The sequence below is a fragment of the Chelonia mydas genome, chromosome 9 (genome assembly GCF_015237465.2).
Source record: "Chelonia mydas isolate rCheMyd1 chromosome 9, rCheMyd1.pri.v2, whole genome shotgun sequence".
Classification (NCBI taxonomy): Eukaryota; Metazoa; Chordata; order Testudines; family Cheloniidae; genus Chelonia; species Chelonia mydas.
The window spans coordinates 54,683,880-54,701,166 of NC_057855.1; the positions used below are offsets into that span (position 1 = coordinate 54,683,880).

At 45.6% G+C, this 17,287-nt stretch overlaps 1 protein-coding gene and 1 long non-coding RNA gene across 11 annotated transcripts in view; both read left to right on the forward strand.

Moving 5' to 3' along the window:
• LOC102947701 (high density lipoprotein binding protein) overlaps positions 1 to 17,287 on the forward strand; it is a 170,525-nt gene that overhangs the window by 68,523 nt on the left and 84,715 nt on the right. For all 10 annotated transcript variants that reach the window (XM_043522463.1, XM_037909304.2, XM_037909302.2 and 7 more), the window contains exons 20-26: positions 841 to 979; positions 2,139 to 2,293; positions 4,442 to 4,546; positions 12,097 to 12,231; positions 13,572 to 13,715; positions 13,996 to 14,181; positions 16,741 to 16,857. In XM_043522463.1, the coding sequence (XP_043378398.1) occupies positions 841 to 979; positions 2,139 to 2,293; positions 4,442 to 4,546; positions 12,097 to 12,231; positions 13,572 to 13,715; positions 13,996 to 14,181; positions 16,741 to 16,857 (981 nt within the window). The remainder of the gene's footprint in view (positions 1 to 840; positions 980 to 2,138; positions 2,294 to 4,441; positions 4,547 to 12,096; positions 12,232 to 13,571; positions 13,716 to 13,995; positions 14,182 to 16,740; positions 16,858 to 17,287) is intronic.
• LOC122461679 lies at positions 8,881 to 9,345 on the forward strand. Its single transcript, XR_006283775.1, has 2 exons — positions 8,881 to 8,940; positions 9,216 to 9,345. It is a non-coding gene; the product is annotated as an uncharacterized LOC122461679 (long non-coding RNA).

Sequence of the window (17,287 nt, forward strand, 5' to 3'; positions counted from 1 at the left end):
GAAAACTACAGAACCCGAACCACCAAAAAAAGAAAATCAATCTTTTGGCATCTGACTTGGATAATGAACATGTGTTGGTCCACACTGCTTTGGATGGTTTTTGAGCAGAACCTGTCATCAACATGGATGCATGCCCCTGGAATTGTAGCTGAAGCATATGCATCTGGCACATAAATAACTTGCGACGCCAGTTACAACAGGGCCATGAGAGTGCCTGTTCTCGCTTTCAGGTAACATTGTAAACAAGAAGTGGGCAGCATTATCTTCTGAAAATGTAAACAAACTTGTTTGTGTGAGTGATTGGCTGAACAAGAAGAAGGACTGAGTGGACTTGCAAGGTCTAAAATTTTATTCTTTTTTAAATTTTTGAATGTAGTATTTTTGTACATAATTCTATATTTGTAAGTTCAATTTTCATGATAGAGATTGCATTACAGTATTTGTATTAGGGGAATTGAAAAACACAATTTCTTGTCTTTTTACAGTGCAAATGCTTGTAATCAAAAATAAATATGAAGTGAGCACTGTACACTTTGTATACTGTTGTAATGAAATCAATATATTTGAAAATGTAGAAAACATCCAAAAATATTTAAATAAAATGTATTCTATTGTTTAACCGTGCGTTTAATTGCGATTTAATTTTTTTTAAATTGCTTGACAGCCCTTGTCCCAACCTTTTGCCTCCACCCTGCTCCCTTCCTGCCTATGACACACATGACTATATGAACTTACTATGGTGACAAATCTTTGAGAATCACATTTTGATCAAATAGGAGGAAGTGTGTGACAACAGGTGTCACCTGAATAATTCACCTGCTTTCTCTGTCAAACATGCAGGAAGCTCAGGTGACAATAGAGTGCACCATCCCCCAGAAGTTTCACCGCTCCATCATGGGCCCCAAAGGTTCCCGAATTCAGCAGATCACCCGCGACTATGGTGTTCAGATCAAATTCCCCGACAGGGAGGAGAACCCAGGTATGATGCTTTGAGAACTCTACTGCACTGGAAGTGTTGGTGGGGTGCTCTGAGCTACCCAGATCACTGGGGGTTGTGCTGCTGCTTCGGAGGGAACCCCAGCCAAGTTCACAAGTCATGCAGTTTAAGTCTCTCCCTGCAGAGAGGCAATGTGGCTGGGCAGGAGACAGCCTTGCAAGTGGACACTTCTGCTTTGAGCTGTGCAGTCCTTAACCCTCCTCCAAGCCTAATACTAAAACAGGCAACTATGACCGTGTCTCATACTCAATATGGACTAGAACTGCTGTCCTTTTGCTTCTGTCTCCTTAGGCTCCTTTAAGAACCAGGCCAAACTGCAATGGCAGGAGAGAGCTATTGTTTGGTGTACACCAAACAGCAGTAGAGGTTCTATAAACTTCAGGTCTTTTACCTTTAAACTCTTTTGGAGAGGGAGAACTTTTAAACAAACCAGCTCTCCTTACCCCTCCCGCAAGTGAAAGGAGAATGGCTTGTTTGCTCCACTACATATTGCCAAGTTTGGTCTCAAGTATACCACACACAGCAAGGCTCATTGGTTCCTGGCTGCCTTATGTTTAACCACACCTGTTAAATAAGGTGTGGGGGAGGGCCTTCTACCACTAGGAGGTGGTGAACCGACCATGAAACTAGACCACAGTCCTGACTGATATAGAATATGTTGCTTTTAATATGAAATATTCTGGGTCTGTGCACTTCATAACAGCTGAAAGAAAAGCTACTGGGAATGTGGGTTCTCAGACAGCAATGCTGGACTATGTGTAGTGCTTATTACAATAATCTGCTGCTGCTGAGTAAGGAGAGAGTGCCATACAGAAGGGGCAATAAAAGGAACTCTTTTTTGGGCTGGAGAGAGGCTGTGTTCCTATGTAAAGAGCAGGGCATAATGGTGGACACTCTACAATCCAGGATGGAGCCAAGGCAGAGTTAGTACTGATAGTAGGTAACCTCTCGTACTACTGAAATGCTATTAAAATCTCACTTTCTTTATGGTGAATGTCCGTCGTCCTCCCTGTGTGCCTTGGGGTCCTGCTGGGCAAGGTGGAGGGTGTGTACTGATCTCTGTGGGAGTAATGCCACTTATGGAAACTCAGTTCTGTATTCACTGATAAGATTCTTATTCTGTTTGTTTCCATGCTCTCAGCCCCTGCCACAGAACCAGCCATGCAGGAGAATGGAGAGGAGAGTGGGGAAGGAAAAGAAGCTAAGGAGGCTGACCCCACTTCCCCAAAGAAGTGTGACATTATCATCATCTCTGGCCGCAGAGAGAAATGTGAGGCAGCCAAAGAGGCGCTGCAGGTATGTGGTGCTGCTGGCTCTCAGCAGGACTCTCAAAGCTCTTGTAATCTACTTGTGCCCTGCAGCAGGAGGCTCTATTTGAATACTCTGGGCTCTGGTGTCAGGTGGCCTTGCTCAAGTTGGTGTCCTCCTGGGGCTAATGTGGCATAGGTAGATTATGTACCCTAAAGGAAAGGGGTTCCCTTTATTGCACCTAAACTTTCTGCCCTTTAATGACTTGCAGGGTGGGTGTGAATTGACCTGGCCCAGTAGGTGTTAAAGGCTCTAAGCAGTAGTGGGAGTTGCTTATGCATAAGACTTTTTTATGACTTGTCCTTTCAACCCTGCCCCGTAATACAAGAGCAATCGTTGTTTTCTATATTGTTCCTCAATAAAGTCCCTTCGAACCTTTTCCAGGCTGACTAGTTCCAGCCTTGACAAGTTCTCATCAGAGCTAAGGCCATGTCTCAACTACAGAATTAAGTCAACCTAACTTAGGTTGGCATACAGCTGCCACAGTAATTCCATGTCTACACTTTGCTTAAGCATGTCTACACTTGGCTGGTGAGGATGCACACCGCTGACACAAGAAGCAGTGCTTTTATCAATTGTACTGTCAGTGTGGGGCATTGTGGGACTGCTCCTGAAAGCCAGTAACAGTTGACAAAAGCACCACAGGGTCTACACTGACACTGCGTTGACCTAACTACATTGACTTTGACTCTGACACTCATGGAGCTGGAGTTAAGTTGGCATAGCGGGGAAATTACATTGGCGAGAGCAAAATTTAAATATAGATGCTTCCACAGTTAGGTTGACATAAGCTGCCTTGAGTCATCCTAACTCTAATGGAGACCAGACCTAAGTGTTTCCATCCTTAATCTAATGACTTTCTTTCTGGGCCTTTTTAGCCTCCACTATATTTTAAGGTGAGGCTATGAAAACGGAGCACTGTGCTCCAAAGGAGGCACCATTGTTAATTCTGAGTATGTTCTTTAGTATCCAGTGCATTCTCATAGCTTTCACTGCTGCTGTTAGGCTTTCTTCTTGATCTCCCCAGGAAGACTACCCGGTCTCTTTCCTAATCAAAGGCTTAATGATCTTTTGATCAAATGTATTCCACTCTGGGGGATTCAGGAAGTGCCAGATCTCTCTCCCTTTTAGGTTTCAGAGTAACAGCCGTGTTAGTCTGTATTCGTAAAAAGAAAAGGAGTACTTGTGGCACCTTAGAGACTAACCAGTTTATTTGAGCATGAGCTTTCGTGAGCTACAGCTCACTTCATCGGATGCATAGCATATCGTGGAAACTGCAGAAGACATTATATACACACAGAGACCATGAAACAAAACTTCCTCCCACCCCACTCTCCTGCTGGTAACAGCTTATCTAAAGTGATCATCAAGTAGGGCCATTTCCAGCACAAATCCAGGTTTTCTCACCCTTCCCCCCCCCCCCCCCCCCCCCCCACACACACACACACACATACAATCTCACTCTCCTGCTGGTAATAGCCCATCCCTCTTTGAAACCTCTCTTTATAATGCGCATGATAATCAAGGTGGGTCATTTCCAGCACTAATCCAGGTTTTCTCACCCCCCCTCCACACCCCCCTCAGGAGAGTGAGTTTGTGTGTGTGGTTTTTGGAGGGGGGGGTGGGGGGGGTGAGAACCTGGATTAGTGCTGGAAATGACCCACCTTGATTATCATGCGCATTATAAAGAGAGGTTTCAAAGAGGGATGGGCTATTACCAGCAGGAGAGTGAGTTTGTATGTGGGGGGGGGGGGGGGGGGGGGAGTGTGAGAAAACCTGGATTTGTGCTGGAAATGGCCCTACTTGATGATCACTTTAGATAAGCTGTTACCAGCAGGAGAGTGGGGTGGGAGGAAGTTTTGTTTCATGGTCTCTGTGTGTATATAATGTCTTCTGCAGTTTCCACGATATGCTATGCATCCGATGAAGTGAGCTGTAGCTCACGAAAGCTCATGCTCAAATAAACTGGTTAGTCTCTAAGGTGCCACAAGTACTCCTTTTCTCCCTTTTAGGACAGATGTGGCTAATGTAAATCACAGCAGGGCTGTCATTCAAAAGGCTTTGGGAGAAATCTGACCCTTGACTCTGCAAAGTGTTTCTGCTGGGTAAACTCTGTGCTCTTCCTCCCCCATGCAGGCTCTGGTTCCTGTCACCACTGAGGTGGAAGTGCCCTTTGACCTTCACCGTTACATCATTGGTCAGAAAGGAAGTGGAATCCGCAAAATGATGGATGAGTTTGAAGTAAGCTGGGTTTTGTCTCCCTCCCATCCCTGGATCCCAGAGATCCTGTTGCTGTGAATGTTGCCTTTTGGGAGTGCCAGGAATATGGCCAAATCCATGGCCCCAGCAGTCACTAGTGTGCCACTGGTATGGCAGGTACTGGACAAAGTGTTTCATAGAATCATAGACTTTAAGATCAGAAGGGACCATTATGATCATCTAGTCTGACTTCCTGCACAACACAGGCCACAGAATCTCACCCACCCGCTCCTGTAACAAACCTCTCACCTATGTCTGAGCTATTGAAGTCCTCAAATCATGGTTTAAAGACTTCAAGGTGCAGAGAATCCTCCAGCAAGTGACCTGTGACCCACGCTGCAGAGGAAGGTGGAAAAACCCCCAGGGCCTCTACCAATCTGCCCTGGAGGAAAATTCTTTCCCGACCCCAAATATGGCGATCAGCTAAACCCTGAGCATGTGGGCAAGACTCACCAGCCAGACACCCAGGAAAGAATTCTCTGTAGTAGCTCAGATCTCACCCCATCTAACATCTCATCACAGGCCATTGGGCATATCTACCGCTAATAGTTGAAGATCAATTAATTGCCAAAATTAGGCTATTCCATCATATCATGCCTTCCATAAACTTATCAAGCTTAGTCTTGAAGCCACATGTCTTTTGTCCCCACTGCTTCCCTTGGAAGGCTGTTCCGGAACTTCAGTCCTCTGATGGTTAGAAACCTTCGTCTAATTTCAGGTCTAAACTTCCTGATGGCCAGTTTATATCCATTTGTTCTTGTGTCCACATTGATACTGAGCTTAAATAATTCTCCCTCCGTGGTATTTAATCCTCTGATATATTTATAGAGAGCAATCATATCTCCCCTCTGCCTTCTTTTGGTTAGACCGTTTGTTTGATTCAGCCACTAGGAAGCTGCAGTAAGAACATGAGTCTTGTATTTGACCCCTCCTCCCCTTCCCCCAGGAGTGGGAGGAATGGGCTATGCACTGAAGTTCTGAATTGAATCATTCCCAAATGTCACCATCTTTCTCTTTCAAAATTTGTCACAGAAAGTAGTTTAGGATATAGAGGTGAATGGTGATTGGGATAAAATACAACATGGATTTACAAAAGGCAGATCCTGCCAGACCAACCTGATCTCCTTCTTTGAGAGGATAACTGATCTATTAGACCAGGGGTTCTCAAACGGGGGGTTGTGACCCCTCAGGGGGTCGCAAGGTTATTACGTGGGGGGGGGGTCTGAAGCCATCAGCCTACACCCCCCGAACCCTGCTTCTCCTCCAGCATTTATAATTAAATATAAAAAATGTGTTTTTAATTTATAAGGCTGGGACTCAGAGGCTTGCTGTGTGAAAGGGGTCACTAATGCAAAAGTTTGAGAATCACTGTATTAGACAATGGAAATGCAATCTATCTAATCTACTTGGATTTCAGTATTGTATTTGATACAGTCCACATGAGAAATTATTAGTTAAATTGGAGAACATGGGGATTAATAGGAGACTTGAAAGGTGGATAAGGAATTGGTAAAAGGAGTGACTACAACAGGTCATACTGAAAGGTGAATGGTCAGGCTGGAGGGAGATTACTAGTGGAGTTTCTCAGGGATCAGTCTTGGGACCAATCTTATGTAACACTTTTATGACTGACCTTGGTGCAAAAAGTGGGAGTGCGCTAATAAAATTTGTGAGTGACACACAGTTGGGAGGGATTGCCAATATGGAGAAGGACCAGAATATCATACAAGAGGATCTGGATGAGCTTGTAAACTGGAGTAATGTAAATGGGATGAAGTTTAGTAGTGCAGAGTGCAAGATCATGCATTTAGGGATTAACAACAAGAATTTTTGCTATAACCTGAGGATGTATCAGTTGTAAGTGACGGGAGGAGAAAGACCTGGGTGTATTGGTTGATCAAAGGATGACTATGAGCTGTCAATGTGATGCAGCTATGGAAAAAAGCTAATACAGTTCTACGGTGCATCAGGTGAAGTATTTCCAGTAGAGACAGGGAAGTGTCGTTACCATTATACAAGCACTGGTGAGACCTCACCTGGAATACTGTGTGCAGTTCTGGTCTCCCATGTTTAAGAAAGATGAATTCAAACTGGAACAGGTGCAGAGAAGAACTACTAGGATGATCTGAGGAATGGAAAACCTATCTTATGAGAGGAGACTCAAAGAGCGTGGCTTGTTTAGTGTAACCAAATAAAGGCTGAGGGGAGATATGATTGGATTCATAGGCCACGTCAGAGGGATAAATACCAGGGAGGAAGAGGAGTTACTTAAGTGCCAGTTTGGACACAAGAACAAATGGCTATAAACTAGCCATCAACAAGTTTAGGCTCAAAATTAGGCGGAGGTTTCTAAGCATCAGAGGAGTGAGGTTCTGGAACAGCCTTCCAAAGGGAGCAGTGGGGGCAAAATATTGAACTGGCTTCAAGACTGAGCTTGATAAGTTTGTGGAGGGGATGGTGATAGGTAGGGCCCTATCAAATTCAGTCGTGAAAAATGAGTCCTGGACCGTGAAATCTAATTTCTCCGTCCCCAACTCTTCCTCCCCGACCCCAGATTTCACAGGGGAGACCAGCATTTCTCAAATTGGAGATCCTGATCCCAAAGGGAGTTGCAGGGAGGGGGTCACAAGGTTATTTTAAGGGGGTTGCAGTATTGCCACCCTTACTTCTGCACTGCTGCCTTCAGAGCTGGGTGGCCAGAGAGTGGCGGCGGCTGACTGAGGGCCCAGCTCTGCAGACAGCAGTGCAGAAATAAGGGTGGCAATACCATGCCGTGCCATCCTGCTGCGTTGCGCTGCGCTGCGCTGCTGGTGGTGGCTCTGCCTTCAGAGCTGGGCTCCCGGCCAGCAACTGCTGCTCTCCAGCTGCCGAGCTCTGAAGGCAGTGCCGTCACCAGAAGCAGTGTAGAAGTAAGGGTAGCAGTATTGCAATCCCCACACAATAACCTTGTGATGCCCCCAACTCCTTTTTAGGTCAGGACCCTACAATTACACCATGAAATTTATTATTTTTAAAATCCTGTGACTGAAATTGACCAAAATGGACGATGAATTTGTTAGGGCCCTAGTGATGGGATTTCCTACAATAGCATATGGCCTATCAAAGACTGCTAGTAGCAAAAATCCCGTGGCCAGAAACAGGACACTAGGTGGGGAGGGCTCTGAGTTACTACAGATAATGCTTTCTCAGGTGTCTGCCTGGTGGGTCTTGCCCACATGCTCAGTCTAACTGATTGCTATGTTTGGGGTCCAGATGGAATTTTCCCCCAGGTCAGATTGGCAGAGACCCTGGGTTTTTTTGCCTTCCTCTGCAGCCTGGGGCATGGGTCACTTGCAGGTTTAAACTAGTGTAAATGGTGGATTCTCTAACTTGAAGTCTTTAAACCATGATTTGAGGACTTCAGTAACTCAGCCAGAGGCAGGGTAGATAAAAATCAATGATTTAAAAAAAAAAAAAAATCAAATCTGATTTTTTTTTTTTAATTTAAATCTGATTTTTTGATTATGCTTTTTGAGGAAAAAACTTATCTAAAGATACATTATAGCGCAAAGATATCTCCTCATAGAGTAGGGATTATAAATTTTAATTCTATAGTATGAGACAATATATTCATGTAATGTTTAAGAAACGTTTTGTAAATGAGTTCCAATAGTTCATGGATTAGGGACCCATCTTATGGGGTTTCAGGCGCTTCTATATAGATTATTTAGGTTAATCTTTCTATCTACCCAGTGGGACTCGGTGCTCAGTCCGGAAGATACCATCAGAGATGCTTAGTTTTGCAGTTCTCAAACTCTGGATTTGTCTCTCCAGAGATAACATGCTTGTTAACAGCAAAAATGTTTTTAAATTAATAAACTATACAGAGAGGTGAGAAATAACAGACCTCAACCCTATTGTCCCTTTGCAAATTTGTGTACACAGAGTCAATCCCTTACCTCTCTAAAAGTGCAAAGTTTCAAAAAGTTCAATGAATAGAAGACTGTTGGGGGCAGAATAGATCTGGACAAGGAGAAGAAATCTGGAGATAAATGTGAGAAGGGAGGGATAGGCAGTAGAAACCAAAGCATATTCCAGAAGTCTTGAGGTCTTTCTGAGTGTAGCCTTCATTGATTTGAGATCTACCACACCATTCACTCACTATAAGGGAAAACCTATAATGGCAGCAGGCCATAAATGAGATCCAGTTTGGGAGTATTTTAATGAAGTTCTACCTGTGGGTAAGAGAAGCATGCGTGCAAAATGGAAAGAGTGCAACAAAGAAATGCAAGGCCTGGTTGCCCAAATGAAACAACATCATGAGAAGTGTTCCTTCTCAGGAGGAAGCTGCATTGAAGATGATGAAAGGAACATGTCTGAACATGCAGAATCTTCAGGTTGGTCAACTTTTTTTATTCCATACTTGTTAAGGACTGCCTGTCTTCCTTCTGGACTATTCTTGAATTCTCATGTTTGAGCAAAAAATATAGTTACTCTATGGTACTATCATTTTAGATGCGGTTGTGATAAAAAATAAATAGCTGAAATAAGCAGATCTTCCGTTTACAATTTCACCTTAAAGTAGTACTGAATGTCAGTAAATGCGATGAGTAATACTAAATGAGCAGTATGGTAATAATAATAATTAACTGCATTGACTTATTTTGTTTAGGAGAATCCATCCTCAACATACAGGATTCTGAAGACTATCCACCTTCAAGGTCACCATCGTTTTCTATAGTTTCAGGTTATCTGCCAATGATAGTGTTTGTCACATCATGTATGTCACGTAGCCACAGTAGATCAACTATAGCAAAAAGAAAAAAAATCATCATCCAGAAACAACCATAGATAAGTTTGTGATAAGAACCAGCAGATTACAGAAAAGTAATTGATGAAAAAATTGCCCGGTTTGTTTCTGCAACAAAGTCTCTCTTCCGAATGATTGAGAACCCACACTTTGTTAACATGGTTCAGTCATTAAGACCAGGATACAGTCCACCCAACAGAGCAAATGTCACAGGCAAATTGCTGGATAAAGTGTATGAAAGAGAAATTGAGCAGTGTGCAAAAGATCTAGAGGGTAAAATTGTTAACCTGAGTCTTGATGGGTGGAGCAGTGTCCACAATGATCCTGTTTGTGCTTGTGTGACAACAGAAGAAGGGAATGTCGTCCTTACAGAAATAATTGATACATCAGGAAATGCACACACAGCAGAATACTTACAAGAAGAAGCAGTAAAAGCTATAACAAACTGGGGGAAAAAAATGCAAATGTCTAGTATGTAGCTTGGTCACAGACAATGCTGCAAATGTATCCAAGATGAGAAGAAATTATTTAGAAGAGGGTGAAGAGTCCCATGCTAATAACGTACGGTTGCAGTGCTCATTTGATGCACCTCCTAGCCAAAGACTTCAGTGTTCCAGAAATAAAGGCTAATGTTGTTGAAATTGCAAAATACGTCCGTAACACCACTTTTTTCAGCAGCTGCTCTGAAAAAAGTGTGAGGAACCAAGCTAACTCTCCCACAAGACATGCGATGGAACTCAGTGGTGGACTGTTTTGAGCGCTGTATCAAGCACTGGCCTAATCTGATGAGTTTGTGAACAAAATCATGGAAAAATAGATGGCACTGTCACAGCCAAAGTTCTCAACATTGGGCTTAAGAGAAATGTTGGACACATGCTGAGCGCCCTGAAACCTATTTCTGTAGCCTTGAACAAAATGCAGGGAAATAGCTGTTTTATTGCTGATGCTGTTGAAATTTGGAAGGAATTGAGAGATCTTTACAAAGAGAAATATGCAATGACAGAGTTAAATTACAAGCATTAAAAAAACAAATAGGACAAGCACTATCTCAGCTCACTTTCTTGCTGATATTCTCAATACTCAGTACCAGGGTCAAACCTTAACTGCTGAAGAAGAGGAGTTGGCTATGACATGGTCACCCAGCAATCATCCCTCCATAATGCCAACTATAATAAACCTCAGAGCTAAAGGTGACCAGTTCAAGAAATGTCTTTAAAACAGCAAACATATAAACTGTGAACTGGTGGAAGTCCACTTAAGCAACTGGATTCAGAGACTGTTGAAGTGATGATCTCACTTTTAACAGCAGTAGCTGCTTCTGCCAGTGTAGAAAGAATCTTTTCTTCCTTTGGACTAATTCATTCCAAATTGAGAAATTGTTTGGGATCTGAAAAAGCAGGAAAGCTTGTTTTTCTTTTCCAGATTATGAACAAACAGGAAAATGAAGGTGAAGACAACTGAGTTAGCTGCAGAAGCCAATATTTTAAGTTTCTCATGCTGAGCTTGCTGACATAGTCGATTTACTTTTTGTTTAAAAAAAAAAAATCATTTAACTATTTTAAACAATTTTAATAAAGACAAAGCTGATTTTAAAAAACTTGAACATTTAACTAAATTCAAAAAATCATATGCTTGTTTTGTTAAAATATTTGCTGTTGAAGGAAAAATCCAGAATACGTAATGTTTTAGTTAAATAAAACAATTTAAATGACTGTCTGGTGACTTTTCTCATCCTAATACAGCATTGCAAGAAAATCCTCCAAATATTGATTAACCTGTTGAATTGGAGATAGTCGTTGGGAGGAGAACTTCATAAATGTCCGCTTCAGTTACCTTTTGGTAAATGAAGTAACCAACCAATCATTCATTTTCTGATATAGCTGTAAAACTAATCTGAAAAGTTTTCAAAATAAATAACTTTAAAAATGTATAGTATGAACCTTCTAAAAATGAAACCTACATCTATCTGAGTTGTGAAGAATATGAATTAAGGTTATAACAACCAACAAGAATGCACTTTTGTATAGAAATCCATGATTAAATTCTGTCTTGGTGACTAAAAGTGGCAGAGTCCTGTGGCACCTTATAGATTAACAGATGTATTGGAGCATAAGCTTTCATGGGTGAATACCCACTTCATCAGATGCATGTCACATGTCTTGGTGATTAGTGATTTAAATCAAATCCACCCTGATTACAGGAGTGGGTGGGTGAGGTTCTGTGGCCTGCAATGTGCAGGAGGTCAGACTAGATCACAATGGTCCCTTCTGGCCTTAAAGTCCATGAGATGCAGTTAGAATCCACCTGGAATAGTGGCACCAGTGTTTGATTTCTGCAGCCTCCTGGCTGATGCCCTGGAGGCAGGTTATTCCACATCTGCCTATTGCAGGGCTCTTCTGAAGCAACTGGTACTAGCCACTGTCAGACAGGATACTGGACTAGGTGGACCTATGTCTTGACCAAGACTGGCCATTCCTATGTGTACTGGTAGCAACAGGGCCCTGTTGCTCAAACCTTTCCCTTGCACCAAACTAGAGAGGCTTGGGAAAGAGCTACCACATACTAGCTGCACAGTCAAGAACTAGTCACACAGTGATGAACTGAAGTTTGCTTTGGTATGGTGGTGGTGGTGGTGGCCGTGGCAGTGATGCTGCAACCTCAGGCTCTTCCCTCAGCAGTGAAGAAGTGGCATGTGAACTGGCTGTCTATTGGCCCAAAGTGAAAATAGGTGTTTGTCATTTAGGTGAACATCCAAGTCCCTGCCCCTGAACTTCGGTCTGATGTCATCAGTATCACTGGGCTCGCTGCAAACTTGGACCGCGCAAAGGCCGGACTGCTGGAGAGAGTGAAGGAACTGCAGGCTGAGCAAGAAGATCGGGTAAGCCCTAGTGGCACAGCCTGCTTCCTTGTCCCTCTTGCTCCTAGGAGAACTAGCCCCCTCCACCCCCAACCCAAGTGTTGTCTCTAGCTTTGTGTAAAAGGGGTCAGTGATATTGGAGGATGTATAGAGGCAGAATGCACCCTTGTAAATAGTGTGTGTTTGGCCTGATATCTGAGCTCTTAGGGTAGGCACATGGGATCACCCTTTCAGACCCCTCTCTGCTGCCTCTGACAGCCAGACACTGCCCTCTGAACCTGGGCAGTAATGTGAAAATGATCAGTGGCCTCCAGAACAACATTCACCTAGCTGGCAGCAAAGTGGAAGCTCCTATGGATTGGGCTCTGCAGCACTATTGGAGGCAGCTTCCTTGGCCTAAGATAAGGAATTTAGAGTTACGATGGCTTGTTTGCTTCTGCCTCAAGTGAACTTGAAGGCTGAGTTACAAGCTCCCGTAACCCAAGTTGCTGCACTGTAACCATGGCAGTTACAGCAGCATTAGCTACTAACCTGATGGTAAGAGTCCACTCCACTTTGTGTTACTCCAAATGTAACTTTAATTAAAAAGAGCAAGTGGATTCTAAAAAGCCCGGCTGCACAGTGTGAGCTGATGAAAAGGTAGTGATCAGGCTGTCCAGTTTTTTATCCCCAATAGGCGAGGCATTTGGAATGGGGCAATCTTTCTGCAGTGACACAATGCATACAGTAACTGGTTTGGCCAGTGGCTTGTGTTCCAGCACTCCTCCATCTGACCTGGAAGTGGAATCTGCTGTGTAGACAATGGGTGAAATCTTGGCCGATTTTGAAGTCATCTGGGGAGTTCTGCTATCGACTTCAGTGGAACCAGGATTTCACCCAACAGCTTTTAATCCTCGCTCTGTGAGGAATGCTTCCGAGTCCCATTCTCTACCCTCTTCACGTGAAGTGTGGTAGTTTGGTCATCCTCCCTGGCTCCTCTGCTCTGTTGGGTTTCCTCTCTATAGTCCCCAGCACAGAACAACGAGGCGCTGTCATGAGCAGGGAGCTATGAGTAAATGAGCAGAGGCTCAACAGAAGCACAGGCCAGTGGCAGATGTGCACACAAGTACTTTGGCTCTGCAATCATGTGCACATGTTCAGGTAGTGCCGCCCAGAGCAGCCACTGTGGGACAATCTGGGGCATGTCACAGGGAGAGCAGAAAACTCCCCCAGAATCTGCCTAAATGTGTGGTGTCCCCTTACAGGCGGGATACTTGAAAGATGGAGGTAGAAGTTTGACATAGACAGGAATAGATGCAATTGGTCAAACCTTGGTGTATACTCTGCTATAGTGCTCGAGAGGGTCTCCCTTCTCATTACAGGCCTTGCGAAGCTTCAAGCTGACTGTCACTGTTGACCCCAAATACCACCCTAAAATTATTGGAAGAAAGGGGGCCGTGATCACCCAGATCCGCACAGAGCATGAGGTCAACATCCAGTTTCCGGATAAGGATGATGATAACCAGGTGAGGACTGGAGGGGGATAAAGCCTTCTGGGGCATAATAGAGGCTCTGGACTCTGAATAGAGCACGCGTGACATTTCCAGCAGCTGCTCACTGCAAAATGCTGATCAAAGAAAAACAACCCCGAGCCTGTCCCAGGCAGGCCAGTCTAACACTGCACTTGGTTTCCAGCCCAGAGTCTCCTGTAGTGTTGCCTTCCAGTCAGACCTCTCCCTTAGAGGTCCAGGATGGGTTTGCTCCCAGCAACTCCATTCTAACTTCCTCCCCAACCTGCTTTCCTAGTCCCAGGATCAGATCACCATAACTGGCTATGAGAAGAACACAGAGGCAGCCCGAGACGCCATCATGAAGATTGTGGGCGAGCTGGAGCAGATGGTCTCTGAAGATGTGACGCTTGACCATCGTGTTCATGCCCGCATCATTGGAGCACGGGGCAAAGCCATCCGCAAAATCATGGATGAGTTCAAGGTGGGCACGGAGAGTACGCTGGATCCATTGCGGGGGCTGCTGTAGAATGGCTGGGGTAGCTTGAACTACTTCAAACCCAGGACTTTGGTTGCTCTTAATGCCCATGCTTTCTGCCCTCTGCAAAACCCTGACCTGGGCTGCAAAGGCTGGAGGGATGATGGTGCTGCTGTGTTACGGGGCATCTCTCTGTGGGCTTGACTGTGACTGAGCTGGAGATGGCTGCACGCAGGAGTCTGGTGATGGGAGACAAGGCCCCAGCCTGTCTAGCTGTGCAGGCCTTGCTCTCTTCCTGTGCTTACTCTAGTCTGAGCCAGGGCTGCATGCCAGGGCATAGATGGACCCATGGCTCCTTCATACACCCCAAGCAGCAAAGTTGATTGGACACAATTAGGAATGGGTTAAAGCAGCCTGCTCTCCCCCCTTCCCTGTCTCCCCACCCCCTCCCCTTGAGCAAAATGGTATCTCTGGAAATGGTGACCCAGGGTGCCTGAGTTCCAGTTGGTTTCTGGAGCTCTTCCCAGGGTGGGGTACATGACTCAGTGTTCCATACATAGGCCGAGAGAGAACTCCACTGAGCCCTTAGGCTGTGTCTGCACTGCAGTTGAACACCTGTGGCCGGCCTGTCAGCTGGCTGGGGCTACAGAGCTGTTTAACTGCAGGGTAGATGCTCAGGTTGGTGGGCCCTGGTTCCAGCCTGAGCCCAAGCAGCTACCTTGCAATTGCATAGCCCTGCAGCCTGAACCCTGGTCGGCTGACCTGGGACAGATGCAGGTGGTCAGTTGCAGTGTAGATGTATCCTGAGTGTCTCTGGCCTGGGTGGATTTAATCTGGCAGACCCGCTTCTGTGTGTTCCCTCTGTGCTGTTCCCAGGGCTAAGCCACAACTGTTCTTCAACTGCCTCCGTCAGTGGCACCTGTCCATCACAATCATAATGGTCTGATCATTTCACACTTTGAGACCTGAGCTGAATGGCCCTTCCGAGTGAGAGGGAACAGCTTTTATCTGCTGCCCTGTCACTGATTATGGAGCCAGGAGTGGCAGAAGCTTCCTAAAAGTGCGGGGGGCCTCCCCACTGGTGCCTGAATGGAGGCCTGCCCCTTATCCCCAAGGCCCTGATCTCACACTGTCCCTTCCCCTGAAGCTCTGCCCCCTGCTTTCACTCCTCTTTCTCCCCCACCACGCTCGCCCTTATGGCTTTTTAAAAGTGATGGGACCATGGCCTCCTGGTTCCCCCTGCTTGGAGCCTGTGGGGAACCAGTGCTATCATCTAGGCAACTCTTTGAGGGGAGTTTGACATTTCCAGGGTCCTGGGTACTCAGCTCTGCGAGACCACTGGGGAATCTGGCAGCTTTAGATAAACAAAAATCCAAAGAGTCCCATATGCTCAGTATTGAATTTGCTGTTGGATTCAGTGTTTGTGGTGCCCTTACATCTTCTAACACTTTCAGTGGATTCAGATTTTCCTATTGAAAACAGCTGCTTTATGGAAGCTGTTTGTGACTGAGGGGAGCTGAGTAGGGGGCAGCTTGGGTTCTTGGGTCCCTCTAAGTGTGTGGGAGACACTTCTGTTCTAGACCGCTTCACTGTAATACTGGATTACCTTCCAGCAGTGCCCAAAGCAACAGGCCACGCACCTGTCTCAGGCTGGATTAGGATTGTTTGGGCTCTTGGAAGAAAGGCTTTAGCAGGGTTTGTCTCTTGAAATGATCAGCAGTGAAATAATGAACATCACTGATGCTGCATTTGTCCTTTAGCTTTGCCGTGAACAGCCCACTGATAGCCCTGGGGGGAGCTCAGACCTCTGAGTCTGTGTCAGGCTGCAGACCTACACTTCCCTTCTGTCTCTTGAAAATTGGGAAGGCTGGAAAGCTCCTCTTTGAAGAGGAAATTGTGGCATCTCAAGTACCACTCTGTCCATGGGGCTCTAGTGTCCAAAACAAGCTCAGAGCTGCTGGAGAATCCTGGAAGCTCACTAGAACCTGCTGGTTTTTGCCAGCAGTCTAGTGTCGTGAGGCGGCACTAGCAGTGGTTTGACGGAGGTGGTGATAGCTGAGGACGCAGTGGTTAGACCTCCCACCACCATAGTGACTGGTAAAGCATGGCAGTTTGTAATGGCAGTGGGAGCGATCACCTGCACGCTGGCTGCCACAGTTCTAAGCGCTCTGCAGAAGTGGGGACTCTGCCCCGGGCAGGTGCTTGTGGTAGAGCAGCTCAGCCGTACTGGGCTCTGGGCTGCACAACACTACAAAGCTGCAGGATGCTGAGCAAATGGCAGCAGTGGCCGGAGAAGGGTCAGATCCCCCTGCTCCCAAGCTGATCAGAGTCCATTCTGCTGGGAATGAGGCTTCCTATTATGTATGGGTTCCAGCTCAGCACTCCCTTGTACTGGAAACCAAACACTCCCCACCAGGGCTTGGTATGGTCCAGTGCAAATGAACCCTCTGACTGTGAGCACCTGTGGGGTCATCACTGCAGCCTAGCCATGGATTTCCAGAATGATGAGCCACCTGAGAGGGGCTGGTGCACATCTAAAACCCTCTGCTGTGCCTTGCATTCCAGGTGGATATCCGCTTCCCCCAGAGCGGTGCATCTGACCCCAACTGTGTGACTGTGACTGGGCTCCCTGATAATGTGGAGGAAGCAATCGATCATATCCTGAACCTGGAGGAGGAATATGTGAGTAGTGGAGGAGGAAGGGAAGTGAAGGCCAGAAGAATGGCTCTGGTCTGTGGCATAAACAGCCCAGTTAATTAACTTCCTTCGTAGTGGAGACTATGGGCCTAAAAACTATAAGTCCCTGCTGTGTGTGTGCAGGGAGCTCAGCTTGCTATTACGGGCGTACTGCTGCATGATAATCACTGAATGTCCAGATCTCTCTGGCTCCTGCCACTTGGGAGAGGAATCTAGCGTTTTCCTCCTCCCATCCGTCTCTCTCACACTGTGCTCATGGCAATTTCAGCTGTTCTGTGCAGCTGTCCCTAGAAATTAGAACCCCAAGTAGGTGTTGGATTGTGAAGCAGTGTCAAGGCAGTGTATGTGGCCACTGCCATGTGCAACTGAAGTGAGGGGGGGTAAATGAATGAATAGAGCAGCCAATAAAATGGGT